This window comes from Castanea sativa, chromosome 10 (genome assembly GCF_040712315.1).
Source record: "Castanea sativa cultivar Marrone di Chiusa Pesio chromosome 10, ASM4071231v1".
In the NCBI taxonomy this organism is placed as follows: Eukaryota; Viridiplantae; Streptophyta; class Magnoliopsida; order Fagales; family Fagaceae; genus Castanea; species Castanea sativa.
This window is the reverse complement of record NC_134022.1, coordinates 35,035,819-35,058,600: the sequence shown is the minus strand read 5'-3', so window position 1 is coordinate 35,058,600 and position 22,782 is coordinate 35,035,819. Positions and strand designations below refer to the sequence as shown.

At 36.6% G+C, this 22,782-nt stretch overlaps 3 protein-coding genes across 3 annotated transcripts; 2 read left to right on the top strand and 1 right to left on the bottom strand.

Annotated features, from left to right (window-relative positions):
• The first annotated feature begins 650 nt into the window (after positions 1 to 650).
• On the top strand, positions 651 to 1,990 carry LOC142612987 (uncharacterized). The gene has a single exon (XM_075785163.1). The coding sequence runs from the start codon at positions 756 to 758 to the stop codon at positions 1,848 to 1,850; it is 1,095 nt and encodes a 364-aa protein (XP_075641278.1). The 5' UTR covers positions 651 to 755; the 3' UTR covers positions 1,851 to 1,990.
• Positions 1,991 to 2,103: 113 nt separating this feature from the next.
• LOC142612988 (NADH dehydrogenase [ubiquinone] iron-sulfur protein 4, mitochondrial-like) lies at positions 2,104 to 9,250 on the bottom strand. Its single transcript, XM_075785164.1, has 5 exons — positions 9,058 to 9,250; positions 6,741 to 6,829; positions 5,956 to 6,085; positions 4,856 to 4,885; positions 2,104 to 2,300 (listed from the first exon to the last, which is right to left on the bottom strand). The coding sequence occupies exons 1-5, from the start codon at positions 9,226 to 9,228 to the stop codon at positions 2,241 to 2,243; spliced, it is 480 nt and encodes a 159-aa protein (XP_075641279.1). The 5' UTR covers positions 9,229 to 9,250; the 3' UTR covers positions 2,104 to 2,240.
• A 2,247-nt stretch (positions 9,251 to 11,497) lies between these two features.
• LOC142614194 (exocyst complex component EXO70I-like) lies at positions 11,498 to 14,854 on the top strand. The gene is made up of 2 exons (XM_075786744.1): positions 11,498 to 12,542; positions 13,305 to 14,854. Exons 1-2 carry the CDS (start codon positions 11,760 to 11,762, stop codon positions 14,625 to 14,627), a joined length of 2,106 nt encoding a protein of 701 aa, XP_075642859.1. The 5' UTR covers positions 11,498 to 11,759; the 3' UTR covers positions 14,628 to 14,854.
• Positions 14,855 to 22,782: the final 7,928 nt, after the last annotated feature.

Below are 22,782 nucleotides of genomic sequence, written 5' to 3'. Positions count from 1 at the left end.
TTTAAGCACCAATAATCGTCTTAGACATATAAAGGCTACGTCAACGTGTACCCATTCCCCTTTTTTATTTTTGTGTATGTGTTTAGTTTAACACACCCCAAGGGCTCACCCTCCAATCAGATTCTTCCTCATCCGTTGCATGCAATAGGAATACAAGTAACTGACACGTGGAGAACCACCAAACGTAACCGACCCATAGAGAGGAAGAGGTTACTATTATTATGACTTTTTATATCGAAATTCACTCAGAAAAGTAACACAAAAAACACACACAAAAAAAAAAAAAAACAATTTTGATAGGTGTATCCACGCATGGAGGCCACATTCACACGCGTTCTAAACAGAGAGCATTAGGCATTTAAGTTTTATAGAGCGCCACCAATGTGGTAACCAGAAGCTTGATTGGCGTGAGAGACTGAAGGCACAGTTGTCAAAACAAATCGTACATCCATTTTACTTATGTGTAAGCATGCATGGTCATGGACCCACTCACCTTCCTCAATTCCCACACGTCCTTTTCTGTAACTCTCTCAAACACGTACCCACAGTTCAACTCCAAGTGTCACTCTCTCCTCTCTCTTTGCTTCATGTTGCCCAGCTCTCATTGGTCAATTCTCACCCTTAAAATCTCACACCCATCTTCTCCTTTTCAAATACAAAATACTAGTAGAAGTACTGGTACCCACAAAGCCAAAGCACAAGCAAACCACCCCTCACAATAGCTCTTAGCAATTCCATTACACAAAGCTCTCAGGATGATCAAGACTCTGAATCCCTACACCACCACAGCAAAAACTGCTGAGATTATGTCCAGGTACAGGCCTATAGCTCCAAAGCCTGAGTCACCCACAGATCCTAGCAATGAGTGTCCCTCCATGTCTCAGAAGATCAGGCAATCTCCTTACCTTAGGAACCTCTGGCCACAATTGCAAGCCAGGCCCACCAGAACTAGAAAGAGAGGTAGGTCTGCTATAACACCACCTTCCCTTAAAAGACCAAGAACCCATGTCTTTGGGTTTTCTTCTCCTTGTCATTTGACATCATCCCCTGCCAAGAATCTATCTTTTCAGGGTTTTGCTCATGGTCATGGGCTCCCTCAGTTTCCTATTCCAAATCTACCAGCTATTAGCAACAGCTTGGAAGTACAGCCAACCACATCTCCTAGTTTAATGACACTTCCTCTTCTTTCATGTCCTAATTCTGTCCCCAACCAAGCAGGGGCACCAGAGCTTGAGTTATTGGAACCTTGTGGTGAGAAAGAGGTTATAGATTTAAACACTGTGGCTGAAATTCCAGAGGAAAAGGATCTCTTGCAGCAACTGCAAGGACCCATCAGCAGCAATGTTATAGCACCTCAGCCAATTCGACCAGTTGGCTCTAGCATAAGCGTTGGCAGCATTAGTGAAGACCCAAGTTTTATCTCAGCTGTTCAAGTTCCTAAGAAATCAGAAGAGGTAGAGGAAGAGGTCGAGTCCGAGGCCTTACCTGCAGTGATATCAGACTCAAACAACAAAGTGAGGATGGCAAATTCGGCCTACAAGGAGATGGTGGGCCAACCAGAATGTTCGTGGCTTGATTCTATGGTGACCAGTGATGGAAAATTGGGAGGCAGCTCAGGCAAGAGGATCAGTGGGGAGGTGATGCTTCATCTTTCTGATTCACGGTTGCCAATTTCATCAAATGGTTTTTCATGTTGGGTGAGGATAGAGTGGGGAAGTGGGGAGAAAAAATGCTCAATCAATGCTTTCTGTGATGTGATTAGATTATCCTGTGAATCCAAGGATTATCTATTCACATGGAGGTTCCACACCCGTAGCAGAGAGGCTTCTCAGTCCAGTTGTAATGTGTAAATATTGTGCTACACAAGCATAATTACCACTAAATGCAACTAATCTACTACTGTACAAATTAAATATCCAAGAGAAATATAGTTTTATAACAGCTTTCTTATCAACTCAGATTAAACTTCTTTTTTTTGGTTGCCTTTTTAAGTAGGTGAGCTATGCATTGGAGCAACACACTGAGTATTATCTCATAGAACTTGTTCATTACAATTTTATTTCCAGAGAAGCAAAGGCTATGAGGGTATTATCTCATAGAACTTGTTAATTACAATTATTTGCAGTGAAGTGAAATAAACAACAAATAAAAAAAATTCAGATAACAAGAAGCATAAGAAGCTTTGTTAAATGAGCTTAGTTCCTCACGAGGACCCAAACAGGATTTTGGGAAACTCCATATTAATCAGCTTGGGTCTTTGGTGGGCCCCTCCATTTGTAGTTGTCAGCGTATGACTTAGGCTGCACATGATTAAAGATAGGTTAATGGGATCATATAACAAATAAAACCAGATTTATGGCTTCATTCTGCAAACTATTGTCACCAATGGGACGATGCTAGAAATTCTGGTTTGGGTTTGGGGGCCGAGGTTAAAGCAGTGAGTCACAATTCAAGAAAAACTCAATGTTAAATATATGTTTTTGTAATTGTGACTTGGTTTAATCAATGTAATTCTTATTAGCACTTAAAAAAACTAAATGACCAATTAAGTATCTTAAGTTCATTTTCCCTTCTAAGATTCTCTCTGTCCTTTTAACAACCATAAGTTCAAACCATTCAGGAAATTAAATATAAATATAACCATTACATCTACAAGAAAATATAAAATTTTTAGAATTAAAAATAACAAAATCCTTATAAGCCAATATGAAATTATATATAAAAATACAAGATGACTTTGTATTTTGAATAAAGCTTATCAATTGGTTTAATTAAAAAAAAAAAAAAGGAGAAGAATGCTCTAGTATCTTAAAGTCATTTTTGCTAGTTTCAAATAAGCTTAGCACTCTTTTTTGAGACAAATTATAAATTTTATACAAAGAAAAGAAAGAATACAAAGCCAAAAGAATGGCCACGGCAAAATAGAGCAGAAAAAACAAAGCAGGAAAAACGGCAATAGGTATATTCAGTAACAGAGAGCAACATTTACTAGCAAGTAAAAACAGATGCGTACAACAATCTCAACTTACAACATAGAACAATATAATAATAATAAAGAGCAATATCAACTCACACTAGATCAGAAAAATATATTGAAGCTTAGGAATTGAAAAAGTAAAACTTCTAATCAAGTCAATGGTCTGACATATGAAGGAGTTTCAACAGTAAAAACTAATAATAAATGAGGGAAAATATTAAAAGATGAAAAACAAGTTTGCAAGGAACTCTAAACGTAGATGAATGGGGGGCCAAATAATTTTTGATGTGGGGCCAGTTCTTAGAAAAATGGTTCAAGTATGCAATTTTACCTACTCTAAAATTTCACCAACGTAGCTCCGCCCCTTAATCTAAGGCCAGTAATTGGAGCTGAGTTAATATTCAAAATTATTCATACTTAATTTTTTTTTATATAGATAATTTCAACCTATGGCGTACGTAATCATACTTAATTTAATTGAGAGCAATTTGATTAACTTAGGCTCATGTGTATATTATTTTGTTTTACCTTAAAAAGTATAATTTTGCTTCGTTTGAAGCAATGAACATAAACAATTTTACTGTTTAAACTTAAATTTGAGATTGTCTCGTTTGAATAAATGAACAAAAACAATTACTCCACTTTTCTTTCCCAAAAGTCGAACCCGAACTAACTATTTCATTTCCATATTGCTTCATCGTTTGAACAAATAAATATAAACAATTTTTACTGTTTAATAGGCAAATCTAAACTTAAATTAATTTAAGCTTGCTTTTTTTGAACAAATAAACATAAACAATTTTTTTCCAAAGTCAAACCCAAACCATTGATAAAATCTAACACTGAACAAATGAACAAAAACAATATTTTTTTTCCAAGTCAAACCCAAACCATTGATAAAAAGCAAAAATAAAATCTAACACTGAAAAAGGAAAGATTAGTCAAATATAAACTTAAATTTGAGGTTGCTTCGTTTGAACAAATGAACATAAACAATTTATTTTCTCCCAAAAAAGTGGAAACCCGAATTGTTGATAAACAACCAAAATAAAATCTAACACCTAACACCGAAAAATGAAAGAGAAAGCTGTAAAGATTTATAAAGTGTTTTTAAGCATTTACATGTCATGCTTCTTGATTCTTGAGAAATATGAATAATACCAAATAGGAATAAAAGTTTAGAATTAGCACATCCAATTTATTTTGAATTTATATCAATATTTCAAACACGAGCCAAGTTTAAACACATCATTAAGTTTAAATACATATTCAAATTGATTCATTTTTTGGTCGAATAAGTTCGAATTTGTTTCATGAGCTATTTGATTTTTTTTTCCTTAAACAATAAATAGACGTTGAAAATTACTAAGGGGTTGGTAGAGTTCAAACCCCAATGTATCCATGTAGGCGCTAGAGCACTACTGCATATGTATTCTCATTGTCTTGGGAGGAAACTTTATATTTTCGTTTTAAATAAAAAAACACTTAATTTGAAACATGTTTTTAAATATTTTGGTAATTGGTCGTTGTTACTTGTTATTAGTTTTGAAAACTTAAAATAAATATAAAATGATTCCATTAAAAAAATAAATAAAAAACACCTAAAGATATATATTAATTAATTAATTAATTGCCATATGACCATATCATGTCCTAATTTTTAGCTCGGTGCCAGTGCTTCTTAGCACAAAAGCACCCAAAACATAAACTATATATATTTTTAGAACCGTGGGTATTTACTTGTATAGTTACACCTTACACAGAAGATTTGAAGGGGGAAAATTCAAGCAATTATTTTGGAAAACTATTGGATTGAAGTTCTCGTTATTATGGGAAAATAATAGCTACTCGTTTCATTTCCAGGAAAGTTGTCCAAACCTTTAAAATAGGCGTATGACGCTTCTTGACCTGCAGTAGAGAAAAATGTATGTCAATGATGTTTACGGAACAAACTGAAGGTGACAATACAAAATTCGGACATTACAATGTCATTTGAGTTAAGTATTATTTACTAATTACAAGAAGGCATTTTAAATATACTAACATTTCTCTCTCAAAAAAGAAAAAAATACTACCGTTTTAAGTCTATATAACTTTCAAATATAAAATTAAGACTGTCTATTAGTGGCTTGATGCACTATACTTCCTAATCAAGTATTTGGGGGATATATTTTTTAACTCAAATAAACAAATGTCACCAGGAATAATAGAGAAAGTAAAACCCAAATACTCCATAAATTAACTCATGTATATGAATGGATAAAAGTCAATGTACTCTTAACTTCTCAATTGAGGTTCCATTGTTTTAGTTTTTGAACAATATTGTCCTATTATTCTCCCTATAACGTGTATGACTAAAGAAGAATGGTAATTTTAATAGGAAGGCAGTAGAGAATATGATTTTAAATAGAATAGAATATTTGAAAAATAAAAACATATGGCCAACACCGATAAGTTGATGAGGATCCATAGCCGATTCCAATTTAATTGGGATTAAGTCTTAGTTGAGTTGTGCTCTCAATATTGTGTTTTCAGTTTAGTTGAGTTGTTCTCTGACTAATGTGTTTTGACTAAGTTTTACTTCTTTCTTGTCTAACGGAATCTCATTCATACATTTTCAAAGACAAGTTAACATCCTTGCTCAAACATAAGGGATGTGTCAGCTCCTGAAGATTAGGGAGAAGAGAAAAGAAAAGAAAAGAAAAAACTGTCTAGTGAAGATGCAGTTCATCCAATCAATAAGCAAGCTTCAATAGAAAAACTTCTTGGACTCCATATGAATTTTTCATACTGGAAGATTATACTAGAAATGGGAGAGGAAGCTACATAGAATTAATGAGATAAAAACCATATGAAATAAAGGTCAATAAAGTCATACATACTTTCATAGAGTATCTACAAGATCAACATTTCAAAGACAATCTGATTCAGATATAATTTATCTGCATAGTGGAATTACTGACTAAAGAGGCACCTACCACGTATTCCCAACCATATTTCTCAGCAAATGCTTTTGCAGCCTCTTCACTATCAAAATCTAATGCTGCCTCACCCACATAGGCATACGGGTCCCCTGTGGATGTCCAACCCATCAATGGATTTTCCCACCTGCACAATGTCAGGTAAAGAAATGGCATAAGCCATGTTATTAATGAACATAGGTTAGAGCACATAAGGTCATAAAATACATTTTCTGGCAGTTTTAAGCACAACTATCTTCAGCTTTAGGTACTTAGTACAGCTAAATTCATTTTTTATTTGTATGCATTTTTCTCTCTTCATTGGTACTTGAACCATGGACCTTTTAGCCTTATAATTCATGCCCAAAGCCAACAGGTCTCATGGAGATCCAATTTTGTGTCTGAGCCATAAGAGGTTGAGAAGGTTCTTCCTTTACATTACACCCTACCCCTCTACCAATCACATGAGACAAGATGGAGGTGCAATTGTCATATATATGTATATCTATTTTTTAATGAACTGGCGCAATTGTCATATGGAAGTATGGAACTGCTCTCAGATAATTTTGGCAGGAGGAAAAAAAAAGGTGAGTGTCCTAAAACATGATAGAAACATTGGATTACAGAGAATAAATGGTGATAACATGAAGGTGACCTGGCTATTGGTATAGATACACATTATCCTTGCAAATGATTTGATTGATAAAATCCTAACCAGTATGTTAAACATAGATATTAGTTGATGCTTAGTGGAAGGTATTTCATTAGAGAATTAATTTTCCACATGAATGGACAGAACGTACTTCTGAGTAGACATAAAATTAATTCTCCAACGCCCAATTTTCCTAGAGCCTTGTTGTGTAGCAGTTCGGCCGGGTGAGTAAATTATGACCTGGCATTCATAAATTAAGCAATGTAACCCGGAAATTTTTCAATTTAAAAAACAGTAAAAAGTTGTTAACAATACTATGCATCTTGGATGGTGTCCTCAAGAATATATCATGATCCACTAGAATTTGACACCATTATACATATACTGACTGTATGGTCAATTATAAAACAACAAACCACAGCTCACAGAGCACCAAAAAAATTGATAAGACATTCATAATTTAAGAATGGATCTTATCAAAAAAATCAATACTAGAACAGCAGAACTAAAAAATGAATATCATATACTATATAATAAAAAATTTCCTACAAACCGCAGTTGCAACAAGTGGCTGTCCTCTGATTTTTCCTTTTATATTTTCCCCCTTTTTTTGTTCTCTGTACCACATGGATGGTCCTTTTGCAGCTTTGCTCCTTTATTTACACATTTAACACTATTTTTTATTTATAAAAGAGTCATTCACTGCAATATCTTATCAATTAAGATTCTATTACTAAAAGTTTGAAAAAAAAATTAAAGAATTTTTATTATTTATTTTAATCATAGAACCTAATTTTTAGTCTTCACAAAAATTCTGGCCTTACATGAAAGCTTCCATCATATAACTTATTTTATAAATATAAGAAAAGTAACTATTTTGTTGTACAAATTTTTTATTGGTAAATTGACATGCGCATCTAGTTAGTTTTGAATCCACAACCTTACTCTTCAGTCTTCACCTCTGATGGGAAGGAGGTTTCGTTTGGGCGACAGCTCATTTGTATTATATTATTGTTCAATTTCAATAAAATATATGAAATCTTTTCTTTCTTTTACATATGAATTCTATTTAGTCCATCTATGGCAAGAGCATACTTAGGAAGCACAGACACTTAGGAAACACGAATATAGACGCAAGTACTAGTACAAAAATGGTACAATACAATGATATTAGTAATTTTTGAAAAATTATAATATAAAACGGCCAGTACGATACGAGTACGGCACCCTAAATAAAGTGTCCGTGCTTCTTATATGCTACTATTTTTTAGCTCCACAACATTACTCGTTGGCTTTTGCTATAGCATTTTTTTTTTATATCAAATTATACAATAAATCAAGAGCAATCTGATAACCGCTACATCCAAAATAAGAAATAAAAAATCCATCCCAAATCAGCATGATTTCAAGGATAGCTCCAATAAAGCACATAAGCTAATTTTTCCCTATGAAGCACGGGTGCGTTTTGGGATTCGGATGCAGGTGCGGCGATTAAAAAATTATTAAAAATATTTTTATTTATATTTTTAATATATTGCTAAACATACTTTTTTCACATTATATAAATATATACCAAATTTAAGAGCAATAATAAATAATAACTAGAATACAGAGAATGTGAGAGAGCCTAGCTGAAGAGTGAAGGCAGAGAGTGGGAGAGAGGCGCAAGAAAAATGAAGAGGGAGAGGGCTGGGTCTTGGTTTTTTTCCAAACGGTGCGTTTGCACTTTTTTTTTTTTTTTTTTTTCGGCCAAGTTAAACGATTACGCACTTGTTATTTTTTTTTTCTTTTGAATTTCGGCCGGTATCGGTTTGCGCCCGATACGGACCGATTCGGGCCAAATCGGCCCAAATCGGCCCGATTTCGCGCACGTCGGTCCGAATAGGCGCAAATCAGCGCGAATTGCGCCAAAAAAATTATATTTTTAATGCCCAACGCGGCACGGACGGGCAGGCAGCGGCGTCACCTGCGCGTCCCCGCATCAGGCCGCGGGTGTGGCGGCCCAAACGCCGCACCTGTGCTTCCCAGATTTTTCCTAACAGCCATTTCCACAAGAAAATAAAAAATTACAATTCCTCAGCCAAATATCTGAGAATTCTAGTAAATTCGTTTGGTTAGGCATTTTGGGAGCTTAAAATATCGTTTTTAAAATCCAAAATTCTGTTTTGCAATTACAGTAGCTTTTTTCACAAGCACTCGTTTTAAACTCAACACCATTTTCCAACTGTTTATCCAAACGCACCTTTAACACGATTCTCATTTCTCAGCGTTAAATTGTTAATATAATAATCCCAAAAAATAATAAGAATAATTAAAAATTCCGATTCAATTCTCTCTTAATCCTACATTTTCTCAGCAACCAAACGAAAACTCAACGAAATGATAAAAAAAATTTTAAAAAAAAAAAAAAAACAAGAAACTGAATGGCTAGAAATAACGAGAGGTGAGAGGAAAAGCGAAGAGCGTACCCGTCTTCGAAGGTGATCTTCAGGTACTCCAGAAACTTTGCCGACGTCACCAGGCTTGACCTCCACCAAGGCGTCCGAAGCCGAAGAGAAATATCTCGTAGTTGATAAGAAAACCGATCGATGAGCACGAGCGAGATTGAGGCCTCGTTGCAGAGATTGAGAGCTCGCCATTTTTTTTTTGCCAAACAAAGATTCAAGGTACGCACTAGGCGGTAATGGTTGTAGCACGATTCGTCTTGGAAATTAGTAGTCAAATTACCAGAAAATTTGTACGTGGCTCCTTTTGGCAAGGCCATTTGGCTTTTTCCAACTTCTACTGCCATCTCATCACTAAGAAATGTTGAGTATTTTGTCTTTTTTTAGTTTTATTTTAAATATAGATATCATAGATTTTTAACTTATGAGTTATGACATGATTTTTTTTTTTTTTACATGTGGAATTTGAAGTCCAGATTTCTTATTCTAAAATAAAAGACTTTACAAATTGAGTTATTGATCAAAGTAAGTTTAGAAACATTATAATTCACAATAAAATTTACAGATTAAGGTATTATATATCAAAATAAATCTAAATAAAATAATAAAATATTATACCTAGATTCACGAAAATAAAAATTAGAATTTCAAGATTTATGAATAAATAAAGTATACTATTATTTCTTCTAACAAAAGTAAAAAAAACATGGTTAATATTTAATTGCAATTACTAATTTATAAATTATAAAAAATTTATTATTTATTAACCTCATGCACGGTCTATGTGCATGCTTAAAGACATTTTAAATTAAAAAAATTATCAATTGTTCAAAATTACTCACTGTATGCACATATAGGAACCTTTTTTTTTTAATTAAAAAAAATGTTACATACATACATAAACTTAGTTATAATTAATAGATGTTTCTCAATTAAAATTATTTTACCTACTGTGTGGGGCAAAAAGATCCTGATGGGAACGTGGGCCTTTTGGGCCGTGTTAAGGAAGGCCGACCTGACCCTGGGGTTAGAAATTGTTAGTGCTATGGGTCGGCCCATACGCCGAGGATCCAAAGATCCAGCCGAGGGTGAACTTACCCTCGGATGAACACCGAAGAACTCGGGATTTCATAGTGAAGATTAGGGAATGACACAGTTAAGGCCAATGGTAAAAAGGGGTGAACCCTAGAACGCTCCAGAAGCACCGGTATTGAAGAAAAGTCAAAGATAAAGGCTGCTACCTCCACATTAAAGACCCTGCATCTACCACCTTGGCCGCATTTATGGGGAAGTGACACCTAAACAGTGGAAGAGAAACTTCTGGTCACTATTCAAAGGCACTGAGAAAAGAAATATCTAGTTTAAGGGGAAGGTGAGGCAACACGTGTACAAAACATTCAAAAGAGTAGTATTTAAAGAGCAATTTGAGACAGAAAAGAGAGAGAGACTTTTTGTAACCTAAAAGGACAAAAGACAAAGAGAGAGATATAATATAAGAACAGCTCTCGGCTTACGTCCGAGGAGACCTATTTACATTACTCCTTGCTGTTTCCAACTACTTGCAATCTTTAGTTTGTCATTTAATCCTCACACACTTCTAACCTGGATTCCAAGCCCACACTCTACAAATTCTTATTGTTTAAGGCTCATTGGGCCTGAGCCCATAACTGTTTTTGGGTCCAGGTGCAATTGTGCACTTACACCTACTATCTTTTTATTTTAATCTAAACTTATTTAATCATTTTATCCTTAATTTGTGTTTTTAGGAAAATCAATTTGAACTAAACAATCATGGTTGTTTTAGAAATTAAATAATGAAAAGTAGCATTTAAATGAGGTTGTAATCCATACAAGGGGCTTGTAGCATTTAGCCCCCATAAACATGTAAAGCTATTCTTCTGTGCTTTTAACTAAAATACGAACAATATAAGAGGGTGCAACCATTTTGCTATAGGTTAATTTTTGGGAAATGAGATTTTAACATAATAGGGGTGTGAGGGTTTGAATGAGTTTTTATTTTATTTTATTTTTTTATAAGAGGCTACTTGCCAAGGCTTCGCAGGTATGAGCACCTTGGGAAAATATACTTAAATCCAATCAAGTTCATACTTAAGCTGAACACATTTTGTCATTGTAAAACAATTAATTTATTTAACATTTACTCTTTTCAAATAAGTTATGAAATTAAATTATAATGAAATATTTTGAAAATGACTGAATAATTATTTAGAAAATGATAAAATTATTTATTCAAATTAACAATAAAGTTTGATGAGAATTAGTTTCAAATGGATTACAAGTAATTCAAATAAATTTTAAAGTTTAAATAAAATATTTTAAATGAAATACTGATAACTTCCATGCACAACGGGCCAGGCTTGCTGAGGCCCATAGTTGACTACTTCGGTTTATAGATGCCAGGGTAATTTTTTGGTGAAAGAATGCTTTGTTTTGGACTGGTTGTTTGGGATTAAAGCATACCGGCTGTGCATACTACATATTCCTAGCTTTTTCAATTGCCATTTGTTCGTTTCTGTGAAGCAAATGCCATTTGTTCTTAGTTTGTATCGAGATCGAGTCTCTTATGGTGGTTCTTCATGTCCTGTTCTTGCTCCAAAAACATTGTGTGTGTCAATATTCATATATATAACACAAGCTCAACCAGCCCAACCCCAATACCACGTACAAACTAGACACTGGCTCAGCGTGCGTGAAGATCAGAATTGATGGCGCTCAATGAAGAGGATACAATGCTTGCCCAGCTGGAGTTTGCGTGTTCAGATCTGAAAACTCTGTTGCAAACCTCATCCAAAATGGAAGAAAGCCTTGGAAAGATGGACAAAAAGTTTGATCTTTTAGATAGAACTCTTTCAACAGCATCAAGAAGACTATCTCCTTTACAGTCTTTAGCCATGGCTACTAAAGCCCTCGATACACGAATCAACCGAGCTGTTACTCCTGCTTTTGCTCTCCTCGAGAGCTTCAAAGTCTCCGATTCTCTCCAGCTCAAGCTTCTCGAACTCTCATCAATCTTATCATCAGAGACAACACCCAAAAAAAGGCTCAAGAAATTTCTCAACTATGTGGACTGTGTCAATCAGCTGAATGCTGCGATTAATTTGATCAGTCAAGAGGGAGAGCCGGTGATTCAAAAGCTTCAAGAAGTGGTGGAGTTTTTGAGCAGGACCAAGGCCACGGATCAGGATAGGACACATAGGCTCAGAGAAACTCTGTTCACTGTCAAAGCTCTCTATGAAAATGAGGTTGATGCGATGAAATTTGATGGGCTGCTTGATGAGGCTTTATTAAATTTGCAGGACGAGTATGAGAGTATATTACAGCTTTTAAGGCATCAAAATATAGGGGATCAGGTGCAAGTTGATGATAAAGAAGCCGAGATTGTGGCATCTGATTTGGGTACAGAGCTGGAGGTTGAAGTTCTACAACGAATTTCAGAGACTTTAGCTGCGAATGATTGCCTGGATATATGTATTGACATCTATGTCAAGGTGTGTGAAATGGTTCCTCTAGAAGTATTTTAATTATTCTTTATTAGTTGTCTTTAAAACCTAACTTCAATCTATTTTTGTTTTATATTATTATTCAGATTTGAAACTGTAGTGATCATGAACCATTTTCTTCATGAAACAATTTTCTCAATATCCATCCGTAGTAAATGTTCATGTTTAAACTTTGATCATCATGAACATTCAGTTTACATGTATTAAGAAATATGCTTTGATTCAAAAAATAATAATAATACTACTCCGATTATATCTAGAATAGGACATAAGTACACAATTTCTTAATAGATATTGTAGCTTAGTTTTCAGTTAGATTTAACTGTGACCTTAAAAGCTGTAATTACACATAAGGAAGCTGCATTAGCCAGAAAGTCAATACCCCAATAGATTATCAAAAAAAAAAAAAGTCAATCCCCCCTATAAAGTATATGGTTGTGCTATACTGGCTAATAAACGCATAGTTGTATTATATTCATCCTTTTGAATATAAAATACTGCCCTTGAGGAGACGGCATCATTTGATACTGCCTACAATGTAGCAAGCCAGCAACAGTTGGACAAGATTTTGTCTAGAGCATTGCCATTAGGCAATGAATGTAAGATTCAATGCAAATTGCTTATTCCTCAAATCAAATTAAAAATAGAATATTTTTTGTCCTTGAAGACATGAATCAAATATACCTTTTAATTAGTTTTCGTTAAAGACCAATATTGTGTAATGCTAATGCTTATTGGTCTGTGTGACAGGTGAGATACAGAAGGGCAGCCAAAGCACTGATGCGGCTAAACCCAGATTACCTAAGAACCTACAAACCCGAAGAAATCGATGCCATGGAATGGGAGACCTTAGAGACAGCAATAAGCCTTTGGATCCAACACTTAGAACTCGCAGTCAAAACAGTACTTGTATCAGAAAAGAAACTCTGCAACCAAGTTCTAGGAAACATCATGGATGGAGTGGTGTGGCCACAATGCTTCGTGAAGATCGCAGACAAAATCATGGCAGTCTTTTTTCGATTCGGGGAAGGCGTAGCTAGGAGCAGCAAAGAGCCGCACAAACTGTTCAAACTATTGGACATGTTCGATTCCTTAGAGAAACTTAGGCCCGAATTCTCAGACACTTTCGAAGGTGAAGCTGGAGCTGATATATGTACTCGGTTTCGAGAACTTACAAAGCTACTCGTTCACGGTTCGAGTAAAGTGTTTTGGGAATTTGGCCTCCAAATCGAAGGCAATTCATATTCTTGCCCTCCACCACAAGATGGCTCGGTACCGAAACTTGTTCGATATGCAATTAACTACCTCAAATACTTGACCACAGGCACTTACAAAGCACGTATGGCCATGGTTCTTTGGACAGAGCAAATGTGGATAGTGGGAATTCTATCAAATCCTGAAACAGACAAGAATTTACTCCAAGATGCCATTACCAACGTCATGGATGCACTTCATAGAAACATCGAGACCAAAAGGTTGAGCTACAGAGACAAAATCTTACCCAACGTATTTGCAATGAACACGTACTGGTACATTTACATGAGGACGAGAAACACTGAGCTAGGAAAGCTTTTGGGAGACCAGTACATGAAAAACAAGTACAAGGTTGTTGCTGAGGAATCAGCGTACATGTATCAGAAGCAATCGTGGGGACAACTTGTGAAGCTTTTGGATAAAGAAGACTTGAAGAGGCAGAGCAAAGAGGGTTTGGGAAGCTTAGCAAGAGCAAAAATGGAGGCTTTTTTGAAGGGCTTCGATGAGATTTCACGGAGGCACAGAGGGTCTTATAGAATTCCCGACATGGATTTGAGGGAACAGATTAAGGAATCGACAATAAAGCTTGTGGTTCCAGTTTATACCGAGTTCTTGAACACGTTCTCTGCTGTTTTACGAGGTAAATTGTATGTGAATCCGTATCAATTACAAGGGTTGTTGGGTCAGATTTTCGACGGCTCCGATGCGAAGTTGAAGAGGCGCGATTCCAAAGATCGGATGGCTGGAGGGAATTCGGTGTCTGTTGAGGGTGAGATCATGGATTTTCGACGGTCCAGATCAATTTCTAGCAATGTGTAAATCGTCTGATTGGTGTATAGTATTCCAGTCATTGTGCCTTCCTTGAGGAATTAACGAATTAGATGTGTGGAATTGAATGAACGGCTGATCATTGTTGATGCCTGCACCTGAAGCCTGAAGGGGAATGTTCTTATGGGGATATGGATTATAAATAATTTGTTTCTTTATTGTTTTTTCCTCACTTATTATATAAATAGGGTCAATTGTGTGATTATTGTTAATTAAAATAATACAGTTTTTTAAAATTATTTTATGACACTATTGGGATGTGTACTGTGGACATGTGGTAGGTAAGTTACTGAAATTTGACTTATTTGTGGTGGATTTAAGAATAGGAAATGGCCTATTCTTGCGCCATGTAATTGTTGATATTACACTAAATATGACATTAAATGATATAAAGTTATATATAAAAATAAAAACTAAAACAAAATGTTGTTTTCAGTCATTTTAAGATAATAATTAAGGTTGTCCATAAATTCGCCGAACTTGACCCTCCCGAGGGATCCAATTAGACCTGAACTGGACTTGATCAAATCCTGTGATTACTTCAATTGATTGTGAGTCTCTACTTTCAAAATCTGGTGATGGCAAGTTGAGCGTTGGGTTTACTTATTTGAAATCCAACCCACCTGATTCAGCCAATGAAGACAGCCAAATCCGAGAAGATCTACTAAATTTAACAAAATCTATGCCAAATTTGGCAAGATCTCACTTGAGCTCTACAAAATTCTCGTCATTATGAGCATTTTATTGCCTCTCCCTGCAATTAATCATTCACTGGTGGTGTGGATGGCAATTTTGTCCCATCCCGCTTAAACTGCTCCTTCCCACTTTGCCCTATGTGAGTTTTCCCTGCCCCATGGTAGGGCAGGGATGAAGCGAGATTTAAGCCCCGTACCACGGGGGTGGGGCAGGGCAGGGTAGGGATAGGTTTAGGCTTTTTAAACTCATCCCACCCCACCTCTCGTTAATAATGGTTAAATTGTAAATTTTCATACCCTAAAACCCTACTATTTAAACAAACATATCATCAGCTTATTTTATTCTACTTAACGTGACTCTCTACCTCTTTTTCTCTCTAGCAGGGTTGGAAATAAGGTACCAATTTTAATGTTTTCTTTTGTCTTTATTAGAAACAAATTTATATACTATTGAATCACTGGTTTTGTATTATGAGATTTTTGTTTTTTTTGTGATATGGTCTTGTTAAACATTTAGATAATATTATTTAGTTTTTTGCTAAATATTAATTTGATTTGTTGGGATAAATTTATTTGTAATTTTAAGTATATTTTTATTAATAAAACAAGTAATAGTTGTGAGCAAATTAACAAGAAGTAGAATTTTACAAAGTGGGGTAGGACTTTCGCGGGGCTCAAGGGGCAAAATAGGGCAAGACAAAATCATGCACGGCAGGGGCGAAAACCCCATCCTTCGGCTTTGCCCTACCCCATTGTCATCCCTAATTGCCGGTGCCAATTGATTTGTCTGTCACTTGTGAAGAGCCCTATTAGCCACTCTTTATCAACCAACAATGGGTTGAATTTTCATCCACTTAATTGAATAAGGTCGAGTACGAGTTAAGCACAAACTCGACTCGAGCTAACCCATGGACACTCCTTGTAATAATATTGTTGAATTCAATACAAATAGATAAAAATAAAAGCCAACAAGAACCTAAATGGATTGGACCACTACCAAGTAAAACTTTATTAAAATAAATACAAATGTACCAAGTGGATTATGCCACGACATAAAAGCTCCTATCAGACGTTTCTTTTGGGGACAAAAGAGATGGACACAAGGTACATTGGATAAGGTGGGAAGAATTATGTAAGCCAAAGTCACAAGGTGGATTGGATTTCAAAAATTTATCTCATTTCAATGATGCATTGCTGGCAAAACAAACGTGGCGCCTACTGCATGACAAAACTTCATTATTTTACTGGGTGTTCAAGGTGAAGTTCTTCCTTGATAGTTTGGTCATGGAAGCAGCCACTTTAAGTTCAGCATCATATGCTTGGAAGAGCATTCTTAAGGGGAGAGAGGTAATCCGATGAGGGGCGATATGGAGAATAAGGGATGGAAAATCAGTGGACATTTGGGGGGATAGATGGCTGCCCCTAAAATACTCCCCAAAAATTCTGTCACCAAGAAAGAGCATAGGGCCATCTGCAAAAGTATTAGCTTCATAGACCAAAACCAAAAGTGTTGGAAGATGGATGTATTAGAGTCGACGCTGCTGGGTTTTGAAGCAACAATGGTGAGCAAGATACCTCTCTATCACATTGATCAATCTAATGAACTAATTTGGCCACACAACCTGAATGGAGAATATTCAGTAAAATCGGGATACAAATTCTTGCAGCTAGAGGTGTTAAATAGCAGACCTGGGCAATCTGAGCACGAACTCCTGAAACCGCTATAGCAGTCAATTTGGAGCCTACAGGTCCCAATTAAGGTCAAGCACTTGGTATGGAGAGCATCAAAAAATTCCCTACCTACAAAGATGAACCTGGCCAGAAGAAAGATTATTGCCAAAGACTATTGTGAACTCTGTCAGATGCAACAAAAAGATGTGGTTCATGCTCTCTATCTCTATCCAAAACTAGAAGAACTTTGGTCCATAAGTCCCTTATGGAACCATAGTAGTTTACAACAAACATCTTCGTTTATTGATCTTATAGGTTGTATTTTCACTGAAAATAGAGATCCGGCATTATTCTCTATAGTAGTATAGGCACTGTGGAACAGAAGAAATAATCTTCGGCTTGGGAAAACTTGTGGTACACTTGGACAACTGCTCATACAAGCAAAGGATAGATTGCAAGAATTTTCCTTTCACAACACATCCACAGCTTCTTCTATGAGAAGGCCACCAACATGATGGACACCACCAGGGAATAATCAATACAAAATAAACTTTGATGGTGCTTTATTTCTGGAAAACAATTGCGTACGAATAGGGGTAGTAATTTATAATAACAATGAGCAGGTCATGGCCTCCCTTTCTCAACGAATTCCTCTCCCCTCTATAGCCATTGAATTAGAAGCAGTGGCAGCAAGGAGAGCACTGGTACTAGCGCAAGAAACTGGTTTCACATGAGTAGTGTTGGAAGGAGACACTCTAACTCTCATCAATGCACTCAAAACTGGTTCATACACCCTATCTCACCTTAGAAACATTGTTAAGGATATACAGTATGTGTTTGGTAATGTTCTAGTAATGTTATTTGTATTTCTTGAAAATACGTGTGGATGAAAAATTGTATAGAAATACGTGTAATGTTGTTTAAACATTGAAAATTGTTGTTCTAGTTACACTACCAAACCCCTAGCCTTTAGTTATTCAAATGTAAGCCATTCACATGTACGCAGGCACTGTAATACTGTAACTCACTAGCTTGCGAGACGAGTAATACTTTCCTCTTTTTTACAAGTTTGGATGGAAGATGTACCACCAGATAATGAAGATGTACTTCAGGTTAATTTCCACAGCCATGAATAATAAAATTGCTCGATCTTTTCCCTCAAAAAAGAAAAAAAAATACAAATGGGACATTCAAGTGATAAGTGATAACCGAATAGTTTTGACATCTTTTATAATGTCTTCTATTTATGGTTAATTTATAGATATATTAACACTAAACACAATCCAAGAATGGCTAGAGTTGGTGCTCTAGTCGTTGTTAATCTTTGACTACAAACAGCTATTGCTTTTTTTCTTTTCTTTTTTTAATATAGACAAACAACAATTGCTTTAAGTGAGTGTTTAATTGATTTATTATTATTTTTTAAAATTCAACCATTAGAGCAGCAAGCACTATTAAATTCTTTACTATGAACAAATAAGCACATCCTCTCTTCAAAACTTTTATTTTTTTTATAGAAATAATTACAACATACTGCTAATTTCACAGTTTGAATCATTTCTCCCTTAGACCCCCAAGCACTTTGTGTATAAAGAGATGCAAGGCCTTTGGCCTTCAAAACCCTTATTGGTGATTACAAGTTTCTCCTCCAAGGGATCCATCCCAAGCAAATCAAGCATGCATATAGAGAAGCCAATAAAAATGATGGATTTTTTTCCCGTGAGAATCAATTGATGATGATGCTTTAGCACGAATGGTATTGAGTCAATCGGAAGCCTTTGCCATGTTGTTCTTTCCTCACCCCAGGCCAACATTATAGATTGTCTTAATATATATATTTTTTCCTGATGGCCTTAACCTTAGACCCATATGAATTAAACTTTAGTTTCTTAACGCATCCTTTCTACCGAGAGAGAGAGAGAGAGAGAGTTCAATTAATTGGTGGTTTCTTGGTCAAAGGAGGCCCTTTTTTTTTTTTTTCCTGAATGTCAAAGGAGGCCATTTCTGCTAAGGGAGAGAGAACTTCTTCATATTTTGATTTTATATTAAATAAAGGTAACATGGCATATTGCTTGTCACATTAGACCTTTTCATACTTTTTCATCTATTATTTAATAGTAATAACTCTTTTGACAATGAAATACACTGAAGTCTAATGGGCCTTGTGCCTCTCAAATCTTCCTAGTGAAGTTTAGCTTCTCCTTGTGAGCGTTCCTATCTTCCAAGTGAAGCTTTGGGTTTTTCTCCATCCCCTCTTATCTCTATCCTCCCTATGCTCTAATTCCATTATAATACATCCCTTAATAGTTTACTCCATCGTCCTTTTCCTTTATCCGGGCCTTTTATGTTATGGCAGAAGATTTGGTTGACACAATAACCTCACAAGCGGCCAAACTCAGCTGGCTGAAAAGTAAGATCAATCTTGAGGTGGTCCCATCTTCCAGTGAAAATTCAAAAAAGCTTCTGATTGGTAAGATTCTAACCAACAAATCTTTTCCAAGCAATTTAGTCAAAGAAATCCTAGCGAAAGCGTGGAATGTAATAAATGATATAGATGTTTCTCTAGTAGACAAGAACATTTTTATGTTTTCCTTTAAGCATGAGGCAAATGTGAGGCGTGCTTGGGACAGAAGACCCTGGACAGTAAAGGGGGAGCATTTAATCTGGAAGTGTTTTGACCTAATATTAGTGTGTCAGAAGTTGATTTCTCCACCATGAGTTAAGTTCAAATCCATGGCCTTCCTCTCAACAGAAGAAGTAAGGAGAATGTGCTTAAAATTGGTAGTATAGCGGGCAGAGCATTGGATACTGATTTGGTCGGTCCTGGGTCAGGGATTTGGAGTAAATGTGTTAGAGTTCGAGTTGAAATGGATATTAGCTGCCCTTTAGTCCCAGGTTTTCCTTTGGAAAGGGACCATCTCCCTGTCCTATGGATCCCCTTTAAGTTTGAAAAATTGGGGAACTTTTGTTTTGACTGTGGGATGCTCGGCCATGATCATCGCAATTGTCAAGATAAGGGAGTCCAAGTTCTCTTAAGTGAGGGTCAACTTTGGTTTCTTTGGGAAATGGCTAAGAGCCGATAATGATGAATTCCAACCAGGTATCAATCTGGATAATCTTCTCAACCCAAATCAGCTAGAAGTGGAGGCCGCACCCTCTGCCTCAAGGTCCACAGTCCCACGCAACCAGTCGAGTTGGATCCAAACTGCCTTGGACTCTTGGGATGCAATGATTACAAGAGAGGAACGTGGCATAAGAGATGAACCAGTGGAGGTCCTTGAGCAGTGTGGGATGGAGACACTCCAGCAGAATGATGGGACTTGCTTGGAAAAGGTAACTGAAGATTTGTCAAAATCCTTGGTTAGTCTCAATCCCTGTCCCACTCTAGTTACACCCCAACTCTCTCGTTCAAGTACCGACCGTAATCCTTTGGGCTCTCCTAATCACATAAGTACTGGCCCATCATCTACAAAACCCAATATTACACAAATATCTATCTCCCAACCTCCAAATAAAAATAGCCCACCTTCACATCTGAGGCCAGGGTCCAAAAGAAAGTCCAATCACTTAAGCCCTTCAGATTCTCCATACACCTCACCCAAAAAACCAAAACATATCTTCACTCATACCTTGCCTAAGTTCACTCATACTCCTTCCCCTCCTTCTCCGAAACACTCTAGCCCTCACAGGAAAAAATCCCTCAAGGCACTAGCTAGAGCAAAGGCAGTTTCTCGAGCTCAGAAATTAAAACATTGTAAGGATGGTACCTCTACTTCTTCTTGCTTCTTTTCTTCTTCTTCTCCATGCGTATCTTCAATGGCCGAGGAGGCGGGCCTTATCATGCCCCCCACCTCACCATGAGGACTATTGCATGGAACTGTCGGGGTGCTGGTAGAGCCTCGACAGTTAGAGCTCTTAAGGAGCTAATCCGAGAATCAAATCCGGATATTGTTTTCCTCTCTGAAACAAAGATAAAATCTCCAAAGATAAATAAGATTTGTGATAGGTTAAAGTTTGTAGACTCGTGGTGTGTTGATTCTAATGGGAAATCTGGTGGTCTGGCCCTCTTTTGGAGACTTGGTGTTGAGTTAGAAGTAGTTTTCTCTGATAAGAATATGATAGTTGCTTTAGTTTTTTCGGACCCCCCTGAAGCCCCATGGCTTCTTTTTGTCATCTATGGTCCATACCAAAGGTCCAAAAGGAAAAAATTCTGGGAGTTGCTAGAGAATATGGTATCCTCCTTCTCGGGGCCTTGGGTTGTGATTGGGGATTTTAACTGTATTAAACGGGCAAAAGAGAAATGTGGTGGCAGAGTAGTAGCAGAAAGCTCAGTGAATTGCCTTAGGGATTTTATGATGAATACAGGTTCTATTGATCTTGGATTTATTGGTCCATCCTTCACATGGTCTAATAGAAGGGAAGGCTTGGCCAATATAAAAGAAAGATTGGACCAATGTTTGTGTGATCAAGAGTGGCAAACCTTATTCCCCAAAGCTGGGGTCAGACACCTATGCAATTCCAACTCGGACCACAACCCAATCATGCTTGATACTCATTTAGATACTCAGGTATTATCGCGCCCATTTCGTTTTGAAGCTATGTGGACTAAGGAAATGGAAAGTTGTGCAGTGGTGGAAAATGCTTGGCAAACTTAGGTGGAGGGCTCTCAAGGCTTTAAGCTAGCTAAAAAACTTTCAGTGACCTCTCGTGATCTCTTACGGTGGAATAAGGAAAATTTTGGGAATACAAAAGAAAAAATCAAATCTCTCCAAGACAGAATTAAGAAGATTCAACAAGCTGCTCCTTCGAGAGAGAACTTGAACCTTGAAGCCTCTCTAAATTTAGAGCTAGATGATTGGTTAACTAGAGAAGACCTGCGATTACAGCAGAAGTCTAGAGAGTTGTGGGTTAAAGAGGGGGATCGTAATTCCAAATTTTTCCATCTCTCAACCATCATTAGAAGGCGGAGGAATTGCATTTCAGAGATTAAGTTGGATGATGGGTCGTGGATTAGAGACCGAGAGGATATCCAAAGATATTTTTTAGAAAATTTCTCCACTCTGTACAATTCTAGCCATCCTCAATTCCCTGAGAATCTTGAGAATCTCATTCAACCTTGTGTTTCTGACCAAGAAAATCAGGAGCTGTGTAGAGTCCCCTCTAGAGATGAGATAAAAAAAGTAGTGTTTAGGATGAAAGCCCTTAAAGCTCCAGGTCCAGATGGATTTCCAGCCCTTTTTTATAAGCATTACTGGGATATTGTGGGTGATCAACTAGTTCTTGCTGTTCAGAGCTTCTTTCGTAATGGCTGGCTTCTAAAAGATTTCAACAAAACCTTCATCTCCCTTATTCCAAAAAAGAAAGGTGCGCATAATTTTAATCATTTTCGTCCTATTGGTCTATGTAATGTTTGCTACAAGGTGATATCGAAAATTATTGTAAATAGAATGAGACCTCTTTTAAATAAAATGGTGGATCCAGCCCAAGTGGCCTTCGTTCCTAATAGATGGATTAACGAAAATGTGGTTTTGGCTCATGAGATTGTGCACAGTTTCAAAAACACAGGGAAGAAGAAGGGCTACCTTGGAATCAAACTAGATTTCCAAAAAGCCTACGATAGAATGGAATGGAGCTTCCTGGTGGCGGTTCTTAATGCCTTTGGTTTCAGCAGCAGCTTTACTAATCTCATTCATCAATGTATGTCTTCAGTTGAATTTTCACTTCTATTAAATGGGGGTCAATGCCCAAGTTTCTCCCCCACCCGGGGTCTTAGACAAGGA

What these genes read in the sequence shown, in the direction of transcription:
- LOC142612987 (XM_075785163.1), top strand. Translation starts at nt 756, where the DNA reads ATGATCAAGACTCTGAATCCCTACACCACCACAGCAAAAACTGCTGAG.
- LOC142612988 (XM_075785164.1), bottom strand. Translation starts at nt 9,228, where the DNA reads ATGGCGAGCTCTCAATCTCTGCAACGAGGCCTCAATCTCGCTCGTGCT. An exon ending in AAGATCACCTTCGAAGACGG is followed by an intron (nt 6,830 to 9,057) that starts GTACGCTCTTCG and finishes TATGAATGCCAG; the next exon opens with GTCATAATTTACTCACCCGG. An exon ending in AATATGGTTGGGAATACGTG is followed by an intron (nt 4,886 to 5,955) that starts GTAGGTGCCTCT and finishes TCTCTACTGCAG; the next exon opens with GTCAAGAAGCGTCATACGCC.
- LOC142614194 (XM_075786744.1), top strand. Translation starts at nt 11,760, where the DNA reads ATGGCGCTCAATGAAGAGGATACAATGCTTGCCCAGCTGGAGTTTGCG. An exon ending in GTATTGACATCTATGTCAAG is followed by an intron (nt 12,543 to 13,304) that starts GTGTGTGAAATG and finishes TCTGTGTGACAG; the next exon opens with GTGAGATACAGAAGGGCAGC.